This window comes from Oncorhynchus nerka, linkage group LG6 (assembly GCF_034236695.1).
Source record: "Oncorhynchus nerka isolate Pitt River linkage group LG6, Oner_Uvic_2.0, whole genome shotgun sequence".
Classification (NCBI taxonomy): Eukaryota; Metazoa; Chordata; class Actinopteri; order Salmoniformes; family Salmonidae; genus Oncorhynchus; species Oncorhynchus nerka.
In genome coordinates this window covers 57,536,991-57,561,990 of record NC_088401.1, presented here as the reverse complement: position 1 = coordinate 57,561,990, position 25,000 = coordinate 57,536,991, and the positions used below count along the sequence as shown (strand labels likewise).

At 47.0% G+C, this 25,000-nt stretch overlaps 1 protein-coding gene across 8 annotated transcripts in view; it reads right to left on the bottom strand.

Moving 5' to 3' along the window:
- Positions 1-25,000, bottom strand: part of LOC115130731 (transcription factor COE3-like) — a 120,893-nt gene that overhangs the window by 22,847 nt on the left and 73,046 nt on the right. For all 8 annotated transcript variants that reach the window (XM_029662144.2, XM_029662143.2, XM_029662146.2 and 5 more), the window contains exon 11: positions 10,571-10,659. In XM_029662144.2, the coding sequence (XP_029518004.1) occupies positions 10,571-10,659 (89 nt within the window). The remainder of the gene's footprint in view (positions 1-10,570; positions 10,660-25,000) is intronic.

Below are 25,000 nucleotides of genomic sequence, written 5' to 3'. Positions count from 1 at the left end.
GGAGAGGAAAGGAGACGTGACGTAAGGAGGACAGAGAAGAGGAGTGGGTGAGGTGGGGAGAGGAGAGGAGAGGAAAGGAAAGGAGACGTGACGTAAGGAGGACAGAGAAGAGGAGTGGGTGAGGTGGGGAGAGGAGAGGAGAGGAAAGGAGACGTGACGTAAGGAGGACAGAGAAGAGGAGAGGAAAGGAGACGTGACGTAAGGAGGACAGAGAAGAGGAGTGGGTGAGGTGGGGAGAGGAGAGGAGAGGAAAGGAGACGTGACGTAAGGAGGACAGAGAAGAGGAGTGGGTGAGGTGGGGAGAGCTGGGTTGGTTGTTGTTTCCAGGGCTCTGGGGATGAGAGCTGGTGTTGTGGGAGCCTCTGCTGGAGGTCTCTGGGGTTTTACAATGAGGAGGGGCCTCTGTCTGCCTGGCTGGAGCCTGATTGGTCCCTACAACACATCTAGCCTTTTCCTTGTGTAAAAACAAAACGCTGTCAAACGAAATGTGCAGTGCTGTGGTGAACATGGCCAGGAATAACTTTTTTTCTTATCATATAATCATTTAACTATTCCCTCTACCGTTAGCCCTGTGTTCACTGTTTGACAGTGGAAGAGTGTGTGAGGATGCTCTTCTCCCTTTCTGTCCCTCATTTCCCACGACAAAATATGACCTCAGGAAAAAGGATCCAAGTAAAGTCGAATCAGTCTGAGGAATTACCATCTGTCCAGATGGGCAGGCCTGAGTTACAGAGTGAGGAAGGGGTGTGTGAGTTTTTGATAACTTCATGGATTCTCTTCTGAATATATACATCAATGGAAATTAGATTCACTAATATACTGGTTGGTTTTATTTTTTCTATGTGGACATGTTTTAAATAAAGAGCATGCGTGAGCGTGTGTGTGTGTGTGTGTGTGTGTGTGTGTGTGTGTTGTTCATACATGTGCCTGTGTGTGCGTGTACCTTAGTAGAGTTTCACATCTATCTGAGATCCACCACGCCAGACTGCCCTTCCTCTGTGCCCACCTGCCCACCCCAACACTCCTACTGACCCCACAGCTATCCTGCAGACACACACCCACCTGCCCACCCCAACACTCCTACTAACCCCACAGCTATCCTGCAGACACACACCCACCTGCCCACCCCAACACTCCTACTGACCCCACAGCTATCCTGCAGACACACACCCACCTGCCCACCCCAACACTCCTACTGACCCCACAGCTATCCTGCAGACACACACCCACCTGCCCACCCCAACACTCCTACTAACCCCACAGCTATCCTGCAGACACACCCACCTGCCCACCCCAACACTCCTACTGACCCCACAGCTATCCTGCAGACACACCCACCTGCCCACCCCAACACTCCTACTGACCCCACAGCTATCCTGCAGACACACCCACCTGCCCACCCCAACACTCCTACTGACCCCACAGCTATCCTGCAGACACACACCCACCTGCCCACCCCAACACTCCTACTGACCCCACAGCTATCCTGCAGACACACCCACCTGCCCACCCCAACACTCCTACTGACCCCACAGCTATCCTGCAGACACACCCACCTGCCCACCCCAACACTCCTACTAACCCCACAGCTATCCTGCAGACACACACCCACCTGCCCACCCCAACACTCCTACTAACCCCACAGCTATCCTGCAGACACACCCACCTGCCCACCCCAACACTCCTACTGACCCCACAGCTATCCTGCAGACACACCCACCTGCCCACCCCAACACTCCTACTGACCCCACAGCTATCCTGCAGACACACACCCACCTGCCCACCCCAACACTCCTACTGACCCCACAGCTATCCTGCAGACACACACCCACCTGCCCACCTCAACACTCCTACTGACCCCATAGCTATCCTGCAGACACACACCCACCTGCCCACCTCAACACTCCTACTGACCCCACAGCTATCCTGCAGACACACCCACCTGCCCACCCCAACACTCCTACTGACCCCATAGCTATCCTGCAGACACACACCCACCTGCCCACCTCAACACTCCTACTGACCCCATAGCTATCCTGCAGACACACACCCACCTGCCCACCTCAACACTCCTACTGACCCCACAGCTATCCTGCAGACACACACCCACCTGCCCACCCCAACACTCCTACTGACCCCACAGCTATCCTACAGACACACACCCACCTGCCCACCCCAACACTCCTACTGACCCCATAGCTATCCTGCAGACACACACCCACCTGCCCACCCCAACACTCCTACTGACCCCATAGCTATCCTGCAGACACACACCCACCTGTCCACCCCAACACTCCTACTAACCCCACAGCTATCCTGCAGACACACACCCACCTGTCCACCCCAACACTCCTACTGACCCCATAGCTATCCTGCAGACACACACCCACCTGTCCACCCCAACACTCCTACTAACCCCACAGCTATCCTGCAGACACACACCCACCTGTCCACCCCAACACTCCTACTAACCCCATAGCTATCCTGCAGACACACACCCACCTGTCCACCCCAACACTACTACTAACCCCACAGCTATCCTGCAGACACACACCCACCTGTCCACCCCAACACTCCTACTGACCCCACAGCTATCCTGCAGACACACACCCACCTGTCCACCCCAACACTCCTACTAACCCCATAGCTATCCTGCAGACACACACCCACCTGTCCACCCCAACACTACTACTAACCCCATAGCTATCCTGCAGACACACACCCACCTGTCCACCTCAACACTCCTACTAACCCCATAGCTATCCTGCAGACACACACCCACCTGTCCACCCCAACACTCCTACTAACCCCACAGCTATCCTGCACACACACCCACCTGTCCACCCCAACACTCCTACTAACCCCACAGCTATCCTGCAGACACACACCCACCTGCCCACCCCAACACTCCTACTAACCCCACAGCTATCCTGCACACACACCCACCTGTCCACCCCAACACTCCTACTAACCCCACAGCTATCCTGCAGACACACACCCACCTGCCCACCTCAACACTCCTATTCTGCAGGCACACAGTCACACAGTCACACAGACACCACAACACTCTTACTGACCCCACAGCTATTCTGCAGACAGACAGACAGACAGACAGACAGACAGACAGACAGACAGACAGACAGACAGACAGACAGACAGACAGACAGACAGACAGACAGACAGACAGACAGACAGACAGACAGACACCCCAACACTCCTACTGACCCCACAGCTATCCTGCAGACAGACAGACACCCCAACAGTCCTACTGACCCCACAGCTATCCTGCAGGCACACAGACACACAGTCACACAGATACACAGTCACACAGACACCACCACCCCACCACAAAAAAAGCAATAGAGCTCTCGTCAATCTCCACCCCACCCCCAGCTCTACACCCAAACCCTGTCCCCTGTCCCTATCCACTGAGAGAGGGCACAATCTGTCACACCTTGGCACTGCCAACCGCTATACCCCCATGAGGAGTGTATCTCGGACCCCTCCTCCCCTCCTCTCATCCTCTTTCCTCTTATCGTCTCTCCTCTCCTCTCCCCCTCTGGCATGTGCTCGCTTCATTAATCTCCATTATAAAACAGAAGTTAGTTAATGTCTCTGAGGCTTGGCGGCTGCAACACCCTGCCTGCCACAGGGATCTTTGGCAACCCCCTCCCGCCCGATGCCTCAAACCCACACACATAGAGACACACAAACACACATTCCTGCCTCTACACACTGGTGTGTGTGTGTTTGCCACAGTTGGTCTCTCCTTTTTTCATTAGGCAATGACAGACACAACAGCCTTCTCAAGGTAACGACACCTTCGAGGCCTTACTGCTCGTTGGTGCTACTCTGCTTCGGTTTGCGTGTTTTTTGTATGTTTTTGTATGTTTTTGTATGTTTTTGTGTGTGTGTGTGTGTGTGTGTGTGTGTGTGTGTGTGTGTGTGTGTGTGTGTGTGTGTGTGTGTGCGTGCGTGCGTGCGTGCGTTCAATTGTTTGAAGTGTGTGGCCAGTTTCTGATGCTAAGAACAACCCCCTAAATAACCCCAATCTTGAAAACAAATGCAAAGAAAAGACTCTTGGAGGACATTCTCCAGAGTATTATCGCAGAATAAATGAAGCACTTCGTTATGTACAGAAATTCCTCAGCTCACTAATCTACAATGGATTTAGCTAATTAAATCCAGACAATAACAACAATTAGATAACCAACTAAGAACAGGCTGCCTGTTCTGAGAACCTTTAGATAACCAACTAAGAACAGGCTGCCTGTTCTGAGAACCTTTAGATAACCAATTAAGAACAGGCTGCCTGTTCTGAGAACCTTTAGATGACCAATTAAGAACAGGATGCCTGTTCTGAGAACCTTTAGATAACCAACTAAGAACAGGCCATCTGTTCTGAGAACCTTTAGATAACCAATTAAGAACAGGCCATCTGTTCTGAGAACCTTTAGATAACCAACTAAGAACAGGCCATCTGTTCTGAGAACCTTTAGATAACCAACTAAGAACAGGCCATCTGTTCTGAGAACCTTTAGATAACCAATTAAGAACAGGCCATCTGTTCTGAGAACCTTTAGATAACCAACTAAGAACAGGCTGCCTGTTCTGAGAACCTTTAGATAACCAACTAAGAACAGGCTGCCTGTTCTGAGAACCTTTAGATGACCAATTAAGAACAGGCTGCCTGTTCTGAGAACCTTTAGATAACCAACTAAGAACATGCTGCCTGTTCTGAGAACCTTTAGATAACCAATTAAGAACAGGCTGCCTGTTCTGAGAACCTTTAGATGACCAATTAAGAACAGGATGCCTGTTCTGAGAACCTTTAGATAACCAACTAAGAACAGGCCATCTGTTCTGAGAACCTTTAGATAACCAATTAAGAACAGGCCATCTGTTCTGAGAACCTTTAGATAACCAACTAAGAACAGGCCATCTGTTCTGAGAACCTTTAGATAACCAACTAAGAACAGGCCATCTGTTCTGAGAACCTTTAGATAACCAATTAAGAACAGGCCATCTGTTCTGAGAACCTTTAGATAACCAACTAAGAACAGGCCATCTGTTCTGAGAACCTTTAGATAACCAACTAAGAACAGGCCATCTGTTCTGAGAACCTTTAGATAACCAATTAAGAACAGGCCATCTGTTCTGAGAACCTAATTTCATGTCATGTTACTTGACTTGGACCATTGAAAATACATCACAGAATTTGTGACATAACAGTGAGGGTTATCTATGCCTAGGTCTTGTGGTCCTGTAGCTGTTGGGACGGGGGTGGGAGGCATGTGTATGGATGTGAGAGATGGGCCTTGCACTGCCTTGTTGTGAACCACACACACATACACCCACACACACACACACACACATATCCACATTCACACTCATAACCCCCCCCCCCCTCCCTTACACACACATACACCCCACCCTCCCAACACCCATATACCCACACATGCACACACACCCCTCCCTATAGCGACGAGGAGAGACAACGCCATTGGATTCCTGTCAGCGCAAGTGCCGGCAATCAGAGCGCGGTGCTTTAACGCCGCTGAAAGCTCAGCCCCAATCAATACGGTAATGCACTGCCTCCCAGTTATCATCATAATCTCTTATCACTGGCCCACACCTCTGAGGGGAGAGAGGGGGATGGAGGGAGGGATGGAAGGATGCAGGGATAGAGGGATGGAGAGATAGAGGGGGGATGGATGGAGGGATAGAGGGATGGAGAGATAGAGGGGGAGGGATAGAGGGATAGAGGGATGGAGAGATAGAGGGGGGATGGATGGAGGGATAGAGGGATGGAGAGATAGAGGGGGGATGGATGGAGGGATAGAGGGATGTAGGGATGGTGGGAGAGAAGCAGTGTGACGGCTCATTCAATAATCACCTCAGCCAATGATCTGAAAGATTGAGGAGATGAAGATACTACAGACGTTTCAATGGTGTGTAAAATGCTGGTTTATAGTGCTAGTACAAAGTGTGAGTGTCACTTGAATTCAATATAAGGGTAGTATCTTGATTCTTGAAATTACCCATTTGCAATATGAATAAACATCAAACATGGAATATGCAAGGGTGGAAAGATTCCCTACATACTCTAGTAGAGAGAGAGAGAGAGAGAGCACCTCACCACCATGAAGGGGGAAGGAGAGGGGACTTGACGGAGGACAGGAGGGAAAGAAAGGAGAATTCTCTCCTCCATCCTCAATGGGTCAACTGCCAGGACGGGATGAGAAGTTGGCCCTACAAGAGACTCCCTCCCTATGTGTGAGCAGGAAGAGTCTGTTCCCAGCCTCTATCCTGGAAGCCTCGACACTGATGTCTTTAAAGCCCTTTCTACCTTACACCGGGGGGAAAACAGGTTTTAGCTAGTGTATGTCTCTCTTTTATGACTTCAGACAGAGGTGGAAATCATTTCATCCACCATGCTCCATGCTCTCATCTGTATCCAGGCCAAGAGGGAAAGGCACATACAGTATTCTGGAGCGACAGACCACACATCTAGAGAGTGAACGTCTCTTTAGGGTACTTCAGAGCTCCAGGTGGAATAACTCACAAGAAGAACGATATGAAAGAGCAGGAATTATAGAATATCCTAAACTGACTGGGGTCATCTTCAAGTCAGGTCGATTGAGGAAATGAATTCTATTTTGACTCATGAGTTTGAAAATGCCTGTCATTTTCTATGAGGATTTTTTTCTCTCCAATTCATGACTTGGGGCAGCAGGTAGCCTAGTAGTTAGAGTGTTGGGCCAGTAACCGAAAGGTTGCTAGATCGAATCCACAAGTTGCCAAGGTAAAACTCTGTTGTTCTGCCCCTGAACAAGGCAGTTAACCTACTGTTCCTAGGCCGTCATTGAAAATAAGAATTTGTTCTTCACTGACTTGCCCAGTTAAGCAAAGGTTAAATAAAAATTTTAAAAAACACACCTGAACTTCTGTATCTATAAATTGAATTACAATTCATAACCTATCAACTGGAAACCCAGCCTATGTCACTTCCTCTCAGGGCTACTTTTAATGTGCAGTACTATATAACATTTTAGTGACAATACAAAATAGTATTTCTCTCAAGGAATTGTATGTCTTTACTATTACAGAAAGACATTAATAAGTGCCTTTTTCATGTGAAAATGTTATGGAATGTGCCTTTATCATAGTGCAAATAACTGCATCCTACTTATCAAACATTAGACTGAACATGAGCAAAATCTCTCCCGTAACTCGTCTACCCATCTCACCTAACCCAACCCCCTGAGCCCCAGCCCGTGCCCCTAGCCCCCAACGCCCCAGTCCTCCTTGCGTCTGCCAGACATATTCCACCTATTTTCTTCCACTGCTTTCCAGGAGCTCAATTATGGGAGGATGGCTCCCTGGTTCCAGAGGTTCCCGGAGAGAAGGGATCAGCAGACCCGGGAGAAGAAGCCTTCCGACAGGTCCCTTAACAATGATAAATCACCCTTTGCCTGGCTCTGCACAGTCGTCCCGCAGCCACCTAGCTGCAACACAAAGGGAGCGCTACCTCTAGCTATCTCTAGCTACCCCCCCCCCCCCCCCCAGACGATCCCACAGGTGAAGAAGCCGGATGTGGAGGTCCTGCGCTGGCGTGGTTACATGTGGTCTGCGGTTGTGATGCCGGTTGGATGTACTGCCAAATTCTCTAAAACAACGTTGGAGGCAGGTTATGGTAGAGAAATTAACATTCAATGGTCTGGCAACCACTCTGGTGAACTGCACGCTCTGCCAATTGCACGCTCCCTCAAAACTTGAGAAATCTGTGGCATTGTGTTGTGTGACAAAACTGCTATTGTCCCCAGCACAAGGTGCACCTGTGTAAATATCATGCTGTTTAATGAGCTTCTTGATATGCCACACCTGTCAAGTAGATGTATTATATTGGCAAAGGAGAAATGCTCACTAACAAGGATGTAAACAAATTTGTGCACACATTTTGAGATAAATAAGCTATTTGTGCATATGGAACATTTCTGGGATTTTTTATTTCAACTCATGAAACCAACACTTTACATGTTGCGTTTATATTTTTGTTCAGTGTAGATTAGAGCACAAACTAACAGCTCAGGTCCTGGACTAGATATAGGGAGTGCAGGCTTTTGTTACAGACCAGCACTAACATTGCATTGAATATAATTGCCCCATTAACCCTGGCAGTTGATTCAGATGTAATGGCCAAACAGAACTAGCCTAAGAGTTCATATAAGGCCAGAACATGCTTTTTCAGCTGTTAACAAATTTTGGCCGACAAGACAGCAAAATCTTCACCTTGGTTAGGTTTTTAGCTCAGTCTCCATTTGTTTGTCTGCTCTGTATCAAAACAGGCCTCCCGTATGGCCGTATCTTAGGAAAATAGGCCCTCCACGTGTAAGGAACGCATCACCATCCAGGTGTCTATTTAAGAGGATTCATAGGCCGTTAAACTTGCCGTAACCTGGGAATGGGTCTTCTACCGCAAAGATCCTGGACCTCGCAAATATGCTGCTGCCTCCCATGCTGAGCAATGAGGGAAGGCTAGAGCTTAAACCACATATCCTCCATAGATCTGGATGGGGAAGTGTCTGCTTGCAGCCAAGGCAGACTGGAAATGAAATTAGAGGCGAACTGATCCAGCCCCAGCCTCCGAGGTCATCAGTAACCAGTTGGCCATGCTTTAGCCCCGGTCTGCTCTGTCTGTCTATCACTGGGGCTAGGGTTCCAGCTCTGGGACCGGCTCGTTGGAGAAGTACGACTGCCAACCTCCTAATCTAATCACTCAAATGGGGTTTCTCAGCTACAAAGGAAAACATCAAAAACCAACAGCCAGTGTTTTCCCCTGTCATTATTTACATGGAATCCCACTTATTCCCACCCTTCTAGACTTGCTCTGTAGCTTCCTGCTTAAAAAAAATTACTTCAATTTGACTTCAATTGGTTCCAATAGCAAGTGTTGGTGCCTATTGCCTCAATGTAGCTTGGGGTAGCTTTGCTCTCTGCCTAAGAGACTCTACAAATGGTCCTGACCAACCTTTCCGTCCTTCAATAAAAGCAAAGGAGAGAGGATAACAAAGGGATGAAATGTCAGCGTTACTGTTCCAGAGTGACCGTGTGAGTCTTTCCTGACAAGCCACATTGGGTGAGAACAATGAGGTACTTCACGAATAGCAAGCTTTTCCGTGTTAGTCTTGTTGTTATTTCCTTCTGTCTAAAATGTCGAGAAAGCTAGCGGCTGAAGAGAAGACGGAGGAAAATCTATACGCTTATTGAGTTTTCTTTTGAATAAATAAATATATAACGGCTGATAGGGACATTCTCCCTCCGCCACAAATCAGGGCATCAAAGGGGCCAGACAATATATGCTCGCTAATAGTATCAATTTACAAATAAACTGGGTTTTTGGTGACTGGATCTCAGATGTCAGATTTTGATAAATGGTTTCAATTTGGCAGCTGTTTTAGACTGTCAGGCCCCATCTGATCGTATCCCTCTTACAGCAGTTCCCTGCCCAAAACAATCTCACTCATTTAGTGGTGCACCTTTTTAGGGGGAAAATAATCTTTTCATACTAACCAGGCGGCAAACCGCCCAGGGCACCTGACGGCTGCCTGTGTTCTTGGCCCTGCCTAATGTGTGTGTGCGTGTGTGCGTGCTTGCGTGCGTCTACACTAAGTTTACAAAACATTAGGAATACCTTCCAAATATTGAGTTGCACCCCCTTTTGCCCTCAGAACAGCCTCAATTCGTCAGTACTTGGACTTTACAAGGTATCAAAAACATTCCACAAGGATGCTGGCCCATGTTGACTCCAATGCTTCCCACTTTTGTGTCAAGTTGACTGGATGTCCTTTGGGTGGTGGGCCGTTCTTGATACACACGGGAAACTGTTGAGAGTGAAAAACCCAGCAGCTCTGCAGTACTTGACACACTCGATCCGGTGCCCCTGGCACCTACTACCATACCCCATTCAAAGGCACTTAAATATTTTGTCTTGCCTATTCACACTCTGAATGGCACACATTCACAATCCATGTCTCAATTGTCTCAAGGCTTAAAAATCCTTCTTCAACCTGTCTCCAACCCTTAATATAGACTGATTGAAGTGGATATAACAGGTTACATCAATAAGGGATCATAGCTTTCACCTGGATTCACCTGGTCAGTCTATGACATGTTTTGTACACTCAGTTTATGTGTCTACACGTATGCATGGAATGAAGATATATTTGTATAAGCAGTGACTTTGCATCTGCATGTTTGTTACTACCTCAAACCTAAAAATAACAAGACCAGAAACACTGTCTCAAACTCTACAACACCAATACAACATCATATAAACACCTGTTTCCAATTGTACAAGTTATCAGAACAATGTGCCCCTTGGCATCGGAGTATGTTCCAAAGGCCAGGTCCATATTGAGTGGAACAAATGAATACAATCTAACATATCTGGTTTGCCCTCTATAAACTCAGATATTTGGCAGTCCGAAGTCTATATGGTCTGGTTGGTCTTTGGAGTAACAACAGGGGATGATGTACTCCTTGGTGTCCTCTGAGGCGTATCACTGACCTTAGGTAACCTCTCGGGATCTCCTGGGTGTCTGGGGATGACTTTCTGTAGCCTCTGGAAGCCGTAGTCGATGGTAGGCTCATTCAAGGCTGGAAAGAGAGAGTATTATCATGGTTAGAATATTGCTGAGTGATATCTCTACAAACCAAATGGAGGGGCTCAAACATGCATTGCTCTTCTATAGCTTCCAATAGCACATTTTAATCGTGTTTTTAAAAATATTTGTACATCTGTTTGCCTATGTAGACCTTCTGAAGGCCTTATGATGACCTTATGAAGGTATTATGTCACATTCTAGAGTAGCATATCTCCCCTGCCTGGCTGTCCTGCCCTGATACAGGAGCTCTACAATGGCCTTGTGTCAGCCCATCTCTTCCCCCACCGGCATGTCTCCCTCTTTATTCTACTGCTGTTTATTAAGCGTGAGACCTTCTACTCAACCTGTCCCAGTCACTCACCCTTTCACAGAGCATTCCTAACTAATTCAATTGCACCACCCTCACTCTAAGCCCCTCACATACCCCCCTTTTTTATTTCATTACCCCCCCCCCCCCCCCCATTTGAAAACAACACAATCTCCGTTCCTCTCCGTTTCAATACGAAGGGGAAAAGAGAAACACCCGGAAATGAGTTAGGGAGATAGTTCTCCATAATCAAGCCCATTAATCAGAAAAGGCTGTCAAATTTGACTTTGGGGACAATTTGTCAGCCTTCTTGCCCTGTAAGGATGATTGACACACCAAATGCCAGTAAGTAGAATAGCGAGTTTGCACTAATATGCATAACCGGCGCTTTCATGAATAAGAATAAGGTGGCAGCAGCAGCGCAGGGTCTTTTCAAAGGCCCGCTGCTGTTTGTTGCGAGCGGCAAATAGATGTTATTACCATTATAACAATATTTGTTTTCTTTCCTCAGGAATGGGCACCCGCGAGCTGCTAAATCAAATTTGTTGGAGGCCCGTTTCACACCAAGGGAAGGAGAAAAGGGCTTTCAGGCTGGGGCTGGGTGGGGATGTTATCTGAAGGGTGACGGAGCCTACACGTTCACTCTCCACACAGACTGCCATTTTGAATCTCTGCCCCTGGCCCACGAGAGGCCTGGAATGGATTACTCTCTCATGGACGATTTCTCCCTTGTTGGGATGAAGAGGGGATAGTCTACTTTGAAACCAAACGGATGTCTTTGGATAATAAGGTATTCCTAAGGCCTTGTCAGAGCGTTAAGGCAGAGTATTGGGAAAGGGAATTTCAACACAAACAGGGAGAATTCTAAAAACAGCCATCTACCAAGAGAGTAGGACAAGTGAGAGAACAAGTGAAGGAGAGAAGGAATGGACACACACAGGAAGAGGGAGAGGGAGGGAGGGAGGGAGGGAGGGAGGGAGAGAGAGAGAGAGAGAGAGAGAGAGAGAGAGAGAGAGAGAGAGAGAGGGCAGAAAGAGAACCTCATCTCGCCGGGGAGACTGGAGGGTAGTGGAGCAGACGTCTCTCCCTCTACTGCCCCCCAGAAATTAAGACCATTACTTCCCCTTATTAAAATCCCCTAGCACTTTGACCCCAGCGCCCCATTGGCTGCCTGTAGGCCCCTGTCCTCTCAGCCAATCGATACGGCAGCCTTCTCGCAAAGAGCCTGAGTAATTGGAGAGCGCCGACGCGCTGCGCGAACCCTGACCCCCTACGCATTACATACCCCATATGAAGATAGATTGCCTGATTTAGTGTAAACATATGCTGCAATTCCAGCCATCAGTGCCACTTTCTCCATCGTAATTTGTATTGATTTTTTTCCCCCAGCCATCTTCGTGTCTTTGCGGTGTCTGATGTTTGGATTTTTTCAAAGGGGAAAGATAATGCAGTTCGGTGGGAAGAGGAGGCGTGAATACGAGTGAGGGAGAGAGAGGGAGAAAGAGAGAGAGAGGGGTCGGCGAGGTATCATTTTTTATTTATTTAACCATCCAATTATTGCCCTCGATTTCTCCCTCTCTCCATGAAAGTGATCAAACAGTCGACTGGGGTCTCACTAAACAGAGCGTTGTTATTAGGTGACCACTCGACTGGGACAAAAGGGAGGGAGAGGGTGAATGGGATTTCCACTAACACACTCAACCAAGGCTGAGAGGAGTAGTGGTGAAACATGATCCCAGATCACACAACAGCACTAGGTACAGTAGATAGCACTAGGTAGATAGCACTAGGTAGATAGCACTAGGTAGATAGCACTAGGCAGATAGCACTAGGTAGATAGCACTAGGTAGATAGCACTAGGTAGATAGCACTATGCAGATAGCACTAGGTAGATAGCACTAGGTAGATAGCACTAGGTAGATAGCACTAGGCAGATAGCACTAGGTAGATAGCACTAGGTAGATAGCACTAGGTAGATAGCACTATGCAGATAGCACTAGGTAGATAGCACTAGGTAGATAGCACTAGGCAGATAGCACTAGGTAGATAGCACTAGGTAGATAGCACTAGGTAGATAGCACTATGCAGATAGCACTAGGTAGATAGCACTAGGTAGATAGCACTAGGCAGATAGCACTAGGTAGATAGCACTAGGTAGATAGCACTAGGTAGATAGCACTAGGCAGATAGCACTAGGCAGAAAGCACTAGGTAGATAGCACTAGGTAGATAGCACTAGGCAGATAGCACTAAGGTAAATAGCACTAGGCAGATAGCACTAGGCAGATAGCACTAGGCAGATAGCACTAGGCAAATAGTACTAGGAAGATAGCACTAGGTAGATAGCACTAGGCAGATAGCACTAGGCAGACAGCACTAGGTAAATAGCACTAGGCAGATAGCACTAGGCAGATAGCACTAGGCAAATAGTACTAGGAAGATAGCACTAGGTAGATAGCACTAGGCAGACAGCACTAGGTAGATAGCACTAGGCAGATAGCACTAGGCAGATAGCACTAGGCAGATAGCACTAGGCAGATAGCACTAGGTAGATAGCACTAGGCAGATAGCACTAGGTAGATAGCACTAGGCAGATAGCACTAGGCAGATAGCACTAGGCAGATAGCACTAGGTAGATAGCACTAGGCAGATAGCACTAGGCAGACAGCACTAGGTAAATAGCACTAGGCAGATAGCACTAGGCAGATAGCACTAGGCAAATAGTACTAGGAAGATAGCACTAGGTAGATAGCACTAGGCAGACAGCACTAGGTAGATAGCACTAGGCAGATAGCACTAGGCAGATAGCACTAGGTAGATAGCACTAGGCAGATAGCACTAGGCAGATAGCACTAGGCAGATAGCACTAGGTAGATAGCACTAGGCAGATAGCACTAGGCAGACAGCACTAGGTAGATAGCACTAGGCAGATAGCACTAGGCAGATAGCACTAGGTAGATAGCACTAGGTAGATAGCACTAGGTAGATAGCACTAGGCAGATAGCACTAGGCAGATAGCACTAGGCAGATAGCACTAGGCAGACAGCACTAGGTAGACAGCACTAGGCAGATAGCACTAGGTAGATAGCACTAGGCAGATAGCACTAGGCAGATAGCACTAGGCAGATAGCACTAGGTAGATAGCACTAGGCAGATAGCACTAGGCAGATAGCACTAGGTAGATAGCACTAGGCAGATAGCACTAGGCAGATAGCACTAGGCAGACAGCACTAGGTAGATAGCACTAGGCAGATAGCACTAGGCAGATAGCACTAGGCAGATAGCACTAGGTAGATAGCACTAGGCAGATAGCACTAGGCAGACAGCACTAGGCAGACAGCACTAGGCAGATAGCACTAGGCAGACAGCACTAGGCAGATAGCACTAGGCAGATAGCACTAGGCAGATAGCACTAGGCAGACAGCACTAGGCAGATAGCACTAGGCAGATAGCACTAGGCAGATAGCACTAGGTAGATAGCACTAGGTAGATAGCACTAGGCAGATAGCACTAGGCAGATAGCACTAGGTAGATAGCACTAGGTAGATAGCACTAGGTAGATAGCACTAGGCAGATAGCACTAGGTAGATAGCACTAGGTAGATAGCACTAGGCAGATAGCACTAGGCAGAAAGCACTAGGTAGATAGCACTAGGCAGATAGCACTAGGTAGATAGCACTAGGTAGATAGCACTAGGCAGATAGCACTAGGCAGAAAGCACTAGGCAGAAAGCACTAGGTAGATAGCACTAGGTAGATAGCACTAGGCAGAAAGCACTAGGTAGATAGCACTAGGCAGATAGCACTAGGCAGAAAGCACTAGGTAGATAGCACTAGGTAGATAGCACTAGGCAGATAGCACTAGGCAGATAGCACTAGGTAGATAGCACTAGGTAGATAGCACTAGGCAGATAGCACTAGGCAGAAAGCACTAGGTAGATAGCACTAGGTAGATAGCACTAGGTAGATAGCACTAGGTAGATAGCACTAGGCAGATAGCACTAGGTAGATAGCACTAGGTAGATAGCACTAGGTAGATAGTGCTGGTGACAGCAGAACACTATACAAGTCAGACAGAAGTTTTGGGGTTAAGGAGAATAATCTAGTCCAAATTGAAGGCTTTTAAATCAGCAGATGCTACATACATTTTGGGATTTATAAATGAATGACATGTAAGCATTGATTCTTGAAGAATATAACTTAGAAATGCCTCATAAGCTTAGTTCAACTGTCGTACCCCATCAGATCTAAAATATAACCTTGTTTTACGCCAATGTTTGTAAACAAAGTAAATGTAAACAAACACTATATAGCCTCATAACATGGTTCAAATTCTAAATGTGATATAATGGATGGTCAGTCCTTGCATCCATAGCTCTGTCAGAGCGATTACATTTCTCTAGCCGCATCCCTCAGCTTTTAACCAAACCAAAGGGGGGGATGCCGCTTTGTTTCTACTGCTGATTGCTACTTTAAGGTCAGATAAACCATATATCTGCAATATTCATGAATTGGCATTAGGCATGATAATGTTCATTTGATCATCACCTTAAGTGTCATGTCTTCTACCTTCATACTCTGACATCGTTCTGACAAAATGGAGGCTGCTGAATGAAGGACAGCTCAAAATAATGGCTTGAAGGGAGCAAATGGAATGGCAACAAACAACTGGAAACCATATGTTTGATGTATGTGATACCATTTCACTGATTCTGCTCCCGCCATTACCACAAGCCTGTTCTCCCGATTAAGCTGCCACCAATCTCCTGTGTTCTGACTTCACTATATGCAAAACGCCACTTTTGTTTGTTGGGAGTATTGTTGCAAGTTGCAAAGCCTTATTTTGAATACAAACAGTGTAGCTATTCCCTCCGCAAGGCAATAAAACAAGCTAAGCGTCAGTATAGAGACAAAGTAGAGTCACAATTCAACAGCTCAGATTTGAGACGTATGTGGCAGGGTCTACAGTCAATCACGGATTACAAAAAGAAAACCAGCCCTGTCGCGAACACGGATGTCTTGCTCCCAGACAAACTATGCCAACGTGAGTAAAACATTTAAACATGTTAACCGACGCAAGGCTGCAAGGCGGACATATTCAATCAATCCCTGTCCCAGTCGGCTGTTCCCACATGCTTCAAGAGGGCCACCATTGTTCCTGTTTCCAAGAAAGCTAAGGTAACTGAGCTAAACGACTATCACCCCGTAGCACTCACTTCTGTCATCATGAAGTGCTTTGAGAGACTAGTCAAGGATCATATCACCTCCACCCTACCTGACACCCTAGACCCACTCCAATTTGCTTACCTCCCCAATAGGTCCACAGACGACGCAATTTCAATCACACAGCACTCTGCCATAACCCATCTGGACAAGAGGAATACCTATGTAAGAATGATGTTCATCGATTACAGCTCAGCATTTAACACCATAGTACCCTCCAAACTCGTCATTAAGCTTGAGACCCTGAGTCTCGACCCCGCCCTGTGCAACTGGGTCCTGGACTTTCTGACGGGCCGCCCCCAGGTGGTGAGGGTAGGAAACAACACCTCCACCCCGCTGATCCTCAACACTGGGGCCTCACAAGGGTGCGTAATCAGCCCTATCATGTACTCCCTGTTCACCCATGACGGCGTGGACATGCACGCCTCCAACTCAATCATCAAGTTTGCAGACGACACTACAGTGGTAGGCTTGATTACCAACAACGAAATGGCCTACAGGGAGGAGGTGAGGGCCCTCGGAGTGTGGTGTCAGGAAAATAACCTCACACTCAATGTCAACAAAACAAAGGAGATGAAACAGCAGAGGAAACAGCAGAGGGAGCAGCCCCCTTTCCACATCGACGGGACAGTAGTGGAGAAGGTGGAAAGATATAAGTTCCTCGGCATACACATCACAGACAAACTGAAATGGTCCACCCACACAGACAGCGTGGTGGAGAAGGCGCAACAGTGCCTCTTCAACCTCAGGAGGCTGAAGAAATTTGGCTTGTCACCAAAAACACTCACACGCCTTTACAGATGCACAATCGAGAGCATCCTGTCGCTATCTTCCAGAAGGCGAGGTCAGTACAGGTGCATCAAAGCTGGGACCGAGAGACTGAAAAACAGCTTCTATCTCAAAGCCATCAGACTGTTAAACAGCCATCACTAACATTGAGTGGCTGCTGCCAACATACTGACTCAAATCTCTAGCCACTTTTTTTTTTTTTTCTTCAATTTTTTTTATTAAACACACACAAGAATGGTGTCTAGCCACTTTAATAATTACAAATTGGATGTAATAAATGTATCACTAGTCACTTTAAACAATGCCACTTTATATACAGCATTTCAAGGTCCTGGAGTGGCCTAGCCAGTCTCCAGATCTCAACCCCATAGAAAATCTTTGGAGGGAGATGAAAGTCCGTGTTGCCCAGCAACAGCCCCAAAACATCACTGCTCTAGAGGAGATCTGCATGGAGGAATGGGCCAAAATACCAGCAACAGTGTGTGAAAACCTTGTGAAGACTTACAGAAAACGTTTGACCTCTGTCATTGCCAACAAAGGGTATATATATAACAAAGTATTGAGATAAACTTTTGTTATTGACCAAATACTTATTTTCCACCATCATTTGCAAATAAATTCATTAAAAATCCTACAATGTGATTTTCTGGATTTTTTGTCTCATTTTGTCTGTCATAGTTGAAGTGAACCTATGATGAAAATTACAGGCCTCTCTCATCTTTTTAAGTGGGAGAACTTGCACAATTAGTGGCTGACTAAATACTTTTTTGCCCCACTGTAATGTTTACATACCCTACATTACTCATCTCATATGTATATACTGTCCTCTATACCATCTACTGCATCTTGCCTATGCTGTTTAGCCATCTCTCATCTATATATTTATATGTACATGTTCTTATTCATTCCTTTACACTTGTGTAAAGGAATGAATAAGAACATGTACATATAAATATATAGATGAGAGATAAGGTATAAGGTAGTTGTTGTGAAATTGTTAGATTACTTGTTAGATATTACTGCACGGTTGGAACTAGAAGCACAAGCATTTCGCTACACTTGCATTAACATCCGCTAACCATGTGTATGTGACCAATAAAATTTGATTTGATTTGATTTGCGAAAAGAAATTCCCATTTTATCTTAAAAGTGTAATATATCATCTTTCAATCCATGTGACAAACCTCCACACATTGAGCCAGATGTCCTAACCTATTTCTAGAGGTTTAGGAGGAGGATACCTAAAGCTCCCTCAAAATCAATTCCCATGTGGCTCTCTGTCTTATTTCAAACAGCTCTGCTTTCCAAAGGACCCAAACGACTTCAGTTGGCAGGAGCAAGAGGTTCAGTCAGAGTTAAAACAGTGTACCTCTACAAGGTCAGCGTGATCCAACTACAGAACTTTCACTAATAAAGTCCTTTCAGATTGGTCGTCTAGAATAGGAAGTCAGTTAATATTATTGGAACGTAGCCATTGTCTCACTGCTCTTTTACAATCAGTCTCACGGGTGGTAGGGACTAAGGCTCCCAAGCTTTAAAATGTTTGCATGCTCAAATGGGGCCTTGGCAGAATATATATATACATTCATTCAGCATATGTTTACATCCTCATTCTCCAACGTGTTTACATCTTTTTATGTGCTTTTCCTCACCGCCGCTGCCCTTCCTAACACTTAAGTGGCTTCTGCTTTTCTACTTGGCTTCTAGCTGATTCTGTACATATTTACCAGATATTGCTGATGGATGGAATATGCACTTTGGGAGTCCTTTTTCTTCATCTTGCAGAGTCATGTCCCCGATGAGGATCATCCCGAAACCCATAAATCTCCACTATCCTCCTCCACCACACTCAGCTCATAGGCTCTCCGTGAATTTTCCTTCATTGCACTTATCATTTCAAATTCCATATGAAATATACCATCAAGTCCCAAGCCCACGTCCAACGCCCGACTGACAGAACAGGGGATACGGGGGATTTGGAGCGGCTTGCATCCCAGAGCAGCATGGGCTTAATCTTTATTCATGTTATGAATGACGCAGGTCATCGCTGTGTCTACAGGTGTGTGTATCAGATCATTTTCTCCCTTCCTTCTGGGGGAAGAAATTGTCAGACGCACAACAGTGTGAGCAGAAGGACTCATCTGACTCTGCTATGTGTAGCCTGCTGGGGGTTGTGTAGCCTGATGGGGGTTGTGTAGCCTGCAGGGGGTTGTGTAGCCTGCTGGGGGTTGTGTAGCCTGATGGGGGTTGTGTAGCTTGCTGGGGGTTCGGTAGCTTCCTGGGGGTTGTGGAGCCTGCTGGGGGTTGTGTAGCCTGCTGGGGGTTGTGGAGCCTGCTGGGGGTTGTGGAGCCTGCTGTGGGTTGTGTAGCCTGCTGGGGGTTGTGTAGCCTGCTGGGGGTTGTGGAGCCTGCTGGGGGTTGTGGAGCACCGACCTGTTGACAAGCATCTAAAGCCCACTGCTACACACATGCACTATGCTATTGATTTACCCCTTTCATCCCTCTCTCTCGCTCTCTTTTATTTGTCCCTCATTCAAAATAAGATGAAATTGTGACACACATGCATACAAACATACAATGCAAAACATCCAGTCTGACTTGCTATACAGTATTTTTTGTCAGCGTAAACAGTTGATATCCCCAAACATTTATTCACCAGCATCTACACTGCACTGTACATACTGTACAACAAACTCAATACATAGACCTATAGTACACACCATTCCCCCCCAACACACACACACACACACACACACGCACACACACGCGCGCACACACACGCACACACACGCACACACACACACACATACACACACCCATCACAGTGAAAGCATAGAAAATAAATTCAAAGCAAAAGGCTTGATCAATCACCCGGGCCCGCCACTCCAACACTCCGACCTCTCCCACCTTGCGATCGATGCTCATAGAAATTTCATGAACTTTAAACTGTGATTGACAGACAGACAGACAGACAGACGGGCCCCAGACAGACATGGCATACTGGTCTCTTTAAAGTGGTGAGCCACCAGGGAAGATGAAGGGGCCTCGTCCCGCCTGTTCCCTCACCAAACACACACTTTTAATTAAGACTAAAACACTTTGGCGTTATGGCAACATTTAGCCAGACTGATGTACACTCTATGGCTCCTATGACCTCTACTTGCCCCTGTCTGACACCACTCCAGACCACTAAGCCCTGTCTGACACCACACTAGACCACTAACATCTCTGACACCATTCTAGACCTCTAACCTCTGCCTGACACCACACTAGACCACTGACCCCTATCTGACACCACACTAGACCAATAATCCCTATCTGACATCACACTAAACCACTATCCCCTGTCTGACACCACACTAGACCACTAAGCCCTGTCTGACACCACACTAGACCACTAAGCCCTGTCTGACACCACACTAGACCACTAAGCTCTATCTGACACCACACTAGACAACTAACCCCTGTCTGACACCGTACTAGACCACTAAGCCCTGTCTGACACCACACTAGACCACTAAGCCTTGTCTGACACCACACTAGAGCAATAAGCCCTGTCTGACACCACACTAGACCACTAACCCCTGTCTGACACCATACTAGACCACTAAGCCCTGTCTGACACCACACTAGAGCAATAAGCCCTGTCTGACACCACACTAGACCACTAACCCCTGTCTGACACCATACTAAACCACTAAGCCCTGTCTGACACCACACTAGAGCAATAAGCCCTGTCTGACACCATACTAGACCACTAAGCCCTGTCTGACACCACACTAGACCACTAAGCCCTGTCTGACACCACACTAGACCACTAAGCCCTGTCTGACACCACACTAGACCACTAAGCCCTGTCTGACACCACACTAGAGCAATAAGCCCTGTCTGACACCATACTAGACCACTAAGCCCTGTCTGACACCACACTAGACCACTAAGCCCTGTCTGACACCACACTAGACCACTAAGCCCTGTCTGACACCACACTAGACCACTAAGCCCTGTCTGACACCACACTAGACCACTAAGCCCTGTCTGACACCATACTAAACCACTAAGCCCTGTCTGACACCACACTAGAGCAATAAGCCCTGTCTGACACCATACTAGACCACTAAGCCCTGTCTGACACCACACTAGACCACTAAGCCCTGTCTGACACCACACTAGACCACTAAGCCCTGTCTGACACCACACTAGACCACTAAGCCCTGTCTGACACCACACTAGACCACTAACCCCTGTCTGACACCACACTAGACCACTAAGCCCTGTCTGACACCACACTAGACCACTAAGCCCTGTCTGACACCATACTAAACCACTAAGCCCTGTCTGACACCACACTAGAGCAATAAGCCCTGTCTGACACCATACTAGACCACTAAGCCCTGTCTGACACCACACTAGACCACTAAGCCCTGTCTGACACCACACTAGACCACTAAGCCCTGTCTGACACCACACTAGACCACTAAGCCCTGTCTGACACCACACTAGACCACTAAGCCCTGTCTGACACCACACTAGACCACTAAGCCCTGTCTGACACCACACTAGACCACTAAGCCCTGTCTGACACCACACTAGACCACTAAGCCCTGTCTGACACCACACTAGACCACTAACCCCTGTCTGACACCATACTAGACCACTAAGCCCTGTCTGACACCACACTAGACCACTAAGCCCTGTCTGACACCACACTAGACCACTAAGCCCTGTCTGACACCACACTAGACCACTAAGCCCTGTCTGACACCACACTAGACCACTAACCCCTGTCTGACACCATACTAGACCACTAAGCCCTGTCTGACACCACACTAGACCACTAAGCCCTGTCTGACACCACACTAGACCACTAAGCCCTGTCTGACACCATACTAGACCACTAAGCCCTGTCTGACACCACACTAGACCACTAAGCCCTGTCTGACACCACACTAGACCACTAACCCCTGTCTGACACCATACTAGACCACTAAGCCCTGTCTGACACCACACTAGACCACTAAGCCCTGTCTGACACCACACTAGACCACTAAGCCCTGTCTGACACCACACTAGACCACTAAGCCCTGTCTGACACCACACTAGACCACTAACCCCTGTCTGACACCATACTAGACCACTAAGCCCTGTCTGACACCACACTAGACCACTAAGCCCTGTCTGACACCACACTAGACCACTAAGCCCTGTCTGACACCACACTAGACCACTAACCCCTGTCTGACACCATACTAGACCACTAAGCCCTGTCTGACACCACACTAGACCACTAAGCCCTGTCTGACACCACACTAGACCATGCAGTTTTGAAGAGGAAAAAAAAGAGGATAAATCACACCTGACTTTCAGAGGAATATTCTATCAATGGAGTAGGCCTATTGGTTTACCGCATTCTAAGGTATGAACGTACTCATATGCCTCTGCAAATCATACACAGATGTCAATGGGGACATTTACGAGGATGTAACTCGTAAGTCAATAAGTACTTATCACATCCATTTAATGCTACAAGTGATCAAACAACAACTTATTGTAGTTCTTTGAAGTTACTGGCGGAAGATTCCTTTTTTATTAGAAAGAACAGTGTTCTCCACTGAGGGAATTCTCTTCCACAGAGACATGCCACATTTCATATATTAAAGACACAGATCTGCTCTTCTCTAAGGAGGGGACTTGTGGAACAAATGTTAGATAATTTGCGTTTCTGTGGGGACATTTTAGGCTGTGACTCAAAAATAATAACTTCTCAGGTGTGTGTGGGGGGGCGTATTTCTTTGAGGCACACACTTTGCCAGCCTTGTCACTCCAGTCTAATCAAGGCACCAAGGAGGTAATTATTCACTAGCTGATTAACATATCTCACCACTGAAGCGGATGCACACTCTAATCACAAGGGTTGCGTCATTCTCGGATCTCACAGGAGACAAGTGAGGCAACAGAAGGGAGTGGGTGTGTTTCTGTCACCTCCACTTCTCTCCATGCTCTAGAGGACAACAATCTATGTGATGTTCCTCTGCGTCTATGTGAAGAAACTAAATGTTTGATCCGACTGTCGTTCAGTGCAATACTGTAGGTATGCTCAATCATGTGGAAATCTACAGTACAACAAAATTAGGAAGAAAATGGACACATGGTTAAAAAATGTGTCTTGCTATACGGTACATGCAAGTTGATACCACACATGCTTATGCATAATTACCTCCATGTGTTGCAGTGAGAGTAATTAAACAATAAAAGTGCAGTAGTCAATTAGTCAGCTTACAGTACTTCAAAAGAAATTGTCAACAGAGAAGGGAAAAGCCAACACACCACGGTGAGGAAGTAAAATATTTTACAGAGGTTCAAAATCGACACTACGGCGAAGCTGAGGTATTACTCACTCCTTTGTTACATGTTCACAAGACCTTCAGCATTCCATATGGAATATTTTGCTAATGTGTTCCATGTGTTCAGCCTGTGTGAGAGAGAAAGAGAGAGACAGACACACAGACACAGACAGACAGACAGACAGACAGACAGACAGACAGACAGACAGACAGACAGACAGACAGACAGACAGACAGATCGACAGCGACAGAGAGAGAGAGAGAGAGAGAGAGAGAGAGAGAGAGAGAGAGAGAGAGAAAGAAAGAGAGAGGTAGGTAGGTAGGTAGGTAGGTAAGGTGCCATTGTTTTCCCCTCACAGTGATAGGAACACTGCCCAACGCCAAGGCAATATGCCCTGTGAAAAAACAGTGACTGCCCATGCTGAAAACCTCTTAATGGTTTAGTGGTGTTTTAAAGAGCTTGAGAGGTAGTGGGCACCAGGTCTCCTTTACGCCACACAACAATCAGGTCCCAACACCAGCTCCTGCTCGCCGTCTCTGCCATTGGCTGCCATCTTTTTCCGAATAACCTCATCCAAACCAGCACCGAAACAATTGCCAAATGTCAGATTAACCCAAATAAAAGTCTATGTAGCTTGAACTGGCTTCTCCCCCCACTTCAGTCTAACACCCAACCTCTGATATGCTCATAAAGAGAGTTAAACTCAGCAAAAAAAGAAATGTCCCTCTTTCAGGATCCTGTTTTCGTAAACATACAAATAACTTCACAGATCTTCATTGTAAAGGGTTTAAACACTGTTTCCCATGCTTGTTCAATGAACCATAAACAATTAATGAACATGCACCTGTGGAATGGTCGTTAAGACACTAACAGTTTACAGACGGTAGACAATTAAGGTCACAGTTATGAAAACTTAGGACACTAAAGAGCCTTTCCACTGACTCTGAAAAACACCAAAAGATAGATGTCTAGGGTCCCTGCTCATCTGCGTGAACGTGCCTTAGGCATGATGCAAGGAGGCATGAGAACTGAAGATGTGGCCAGGGCAATAAATTGCAATGTCCGTACTGTGAGATGCCTAAGACAGCGCTACAGGGAGACAGGACGGACAGCTGATCGTCTTCGCAGTGGTAGACCACGTGTAACAACACCTGCACAGGATCGGTACATCCGAACATCACACCTGCGGGGCAGGTACAGGATGGCAACAACAACTGCCTGAATTACACCAGGAATGCACAATCCCTCCATCAGTGCTCAGACTGTCCACAATAGGCTGAGAGAGGATGGACTGAGGGCTTGTAGGCCTGTTGTAAGGCAGGTCCTCACCAGACATCACCGGCAACAACGTCGCCTATGGGCACAAACCCACCGTCGCTGGACCAGACAGGACTGTCAAAAAGGTTTTGTCTCACCAGGGGTGATGGTCGGATTCGCATTTATCGTCAATGGAATGAACGTTACACCGAGGCCTGTACACTGGAGCGGGATCGATTTGGAGGTGGAGGGTCCGTCATGGTCTGGGGCGGTGTGTCACAGCATCATCGGACTGAGCTTGTTGTCATTACAGGTAATCTCAACGCTATGCGTTACAGGGAAGAAATCTTCCTCCCTCATGTGGTACCCTTCCTGCAGGCTTATCCTGACATGACCCTCCAGCTTGACAATGCC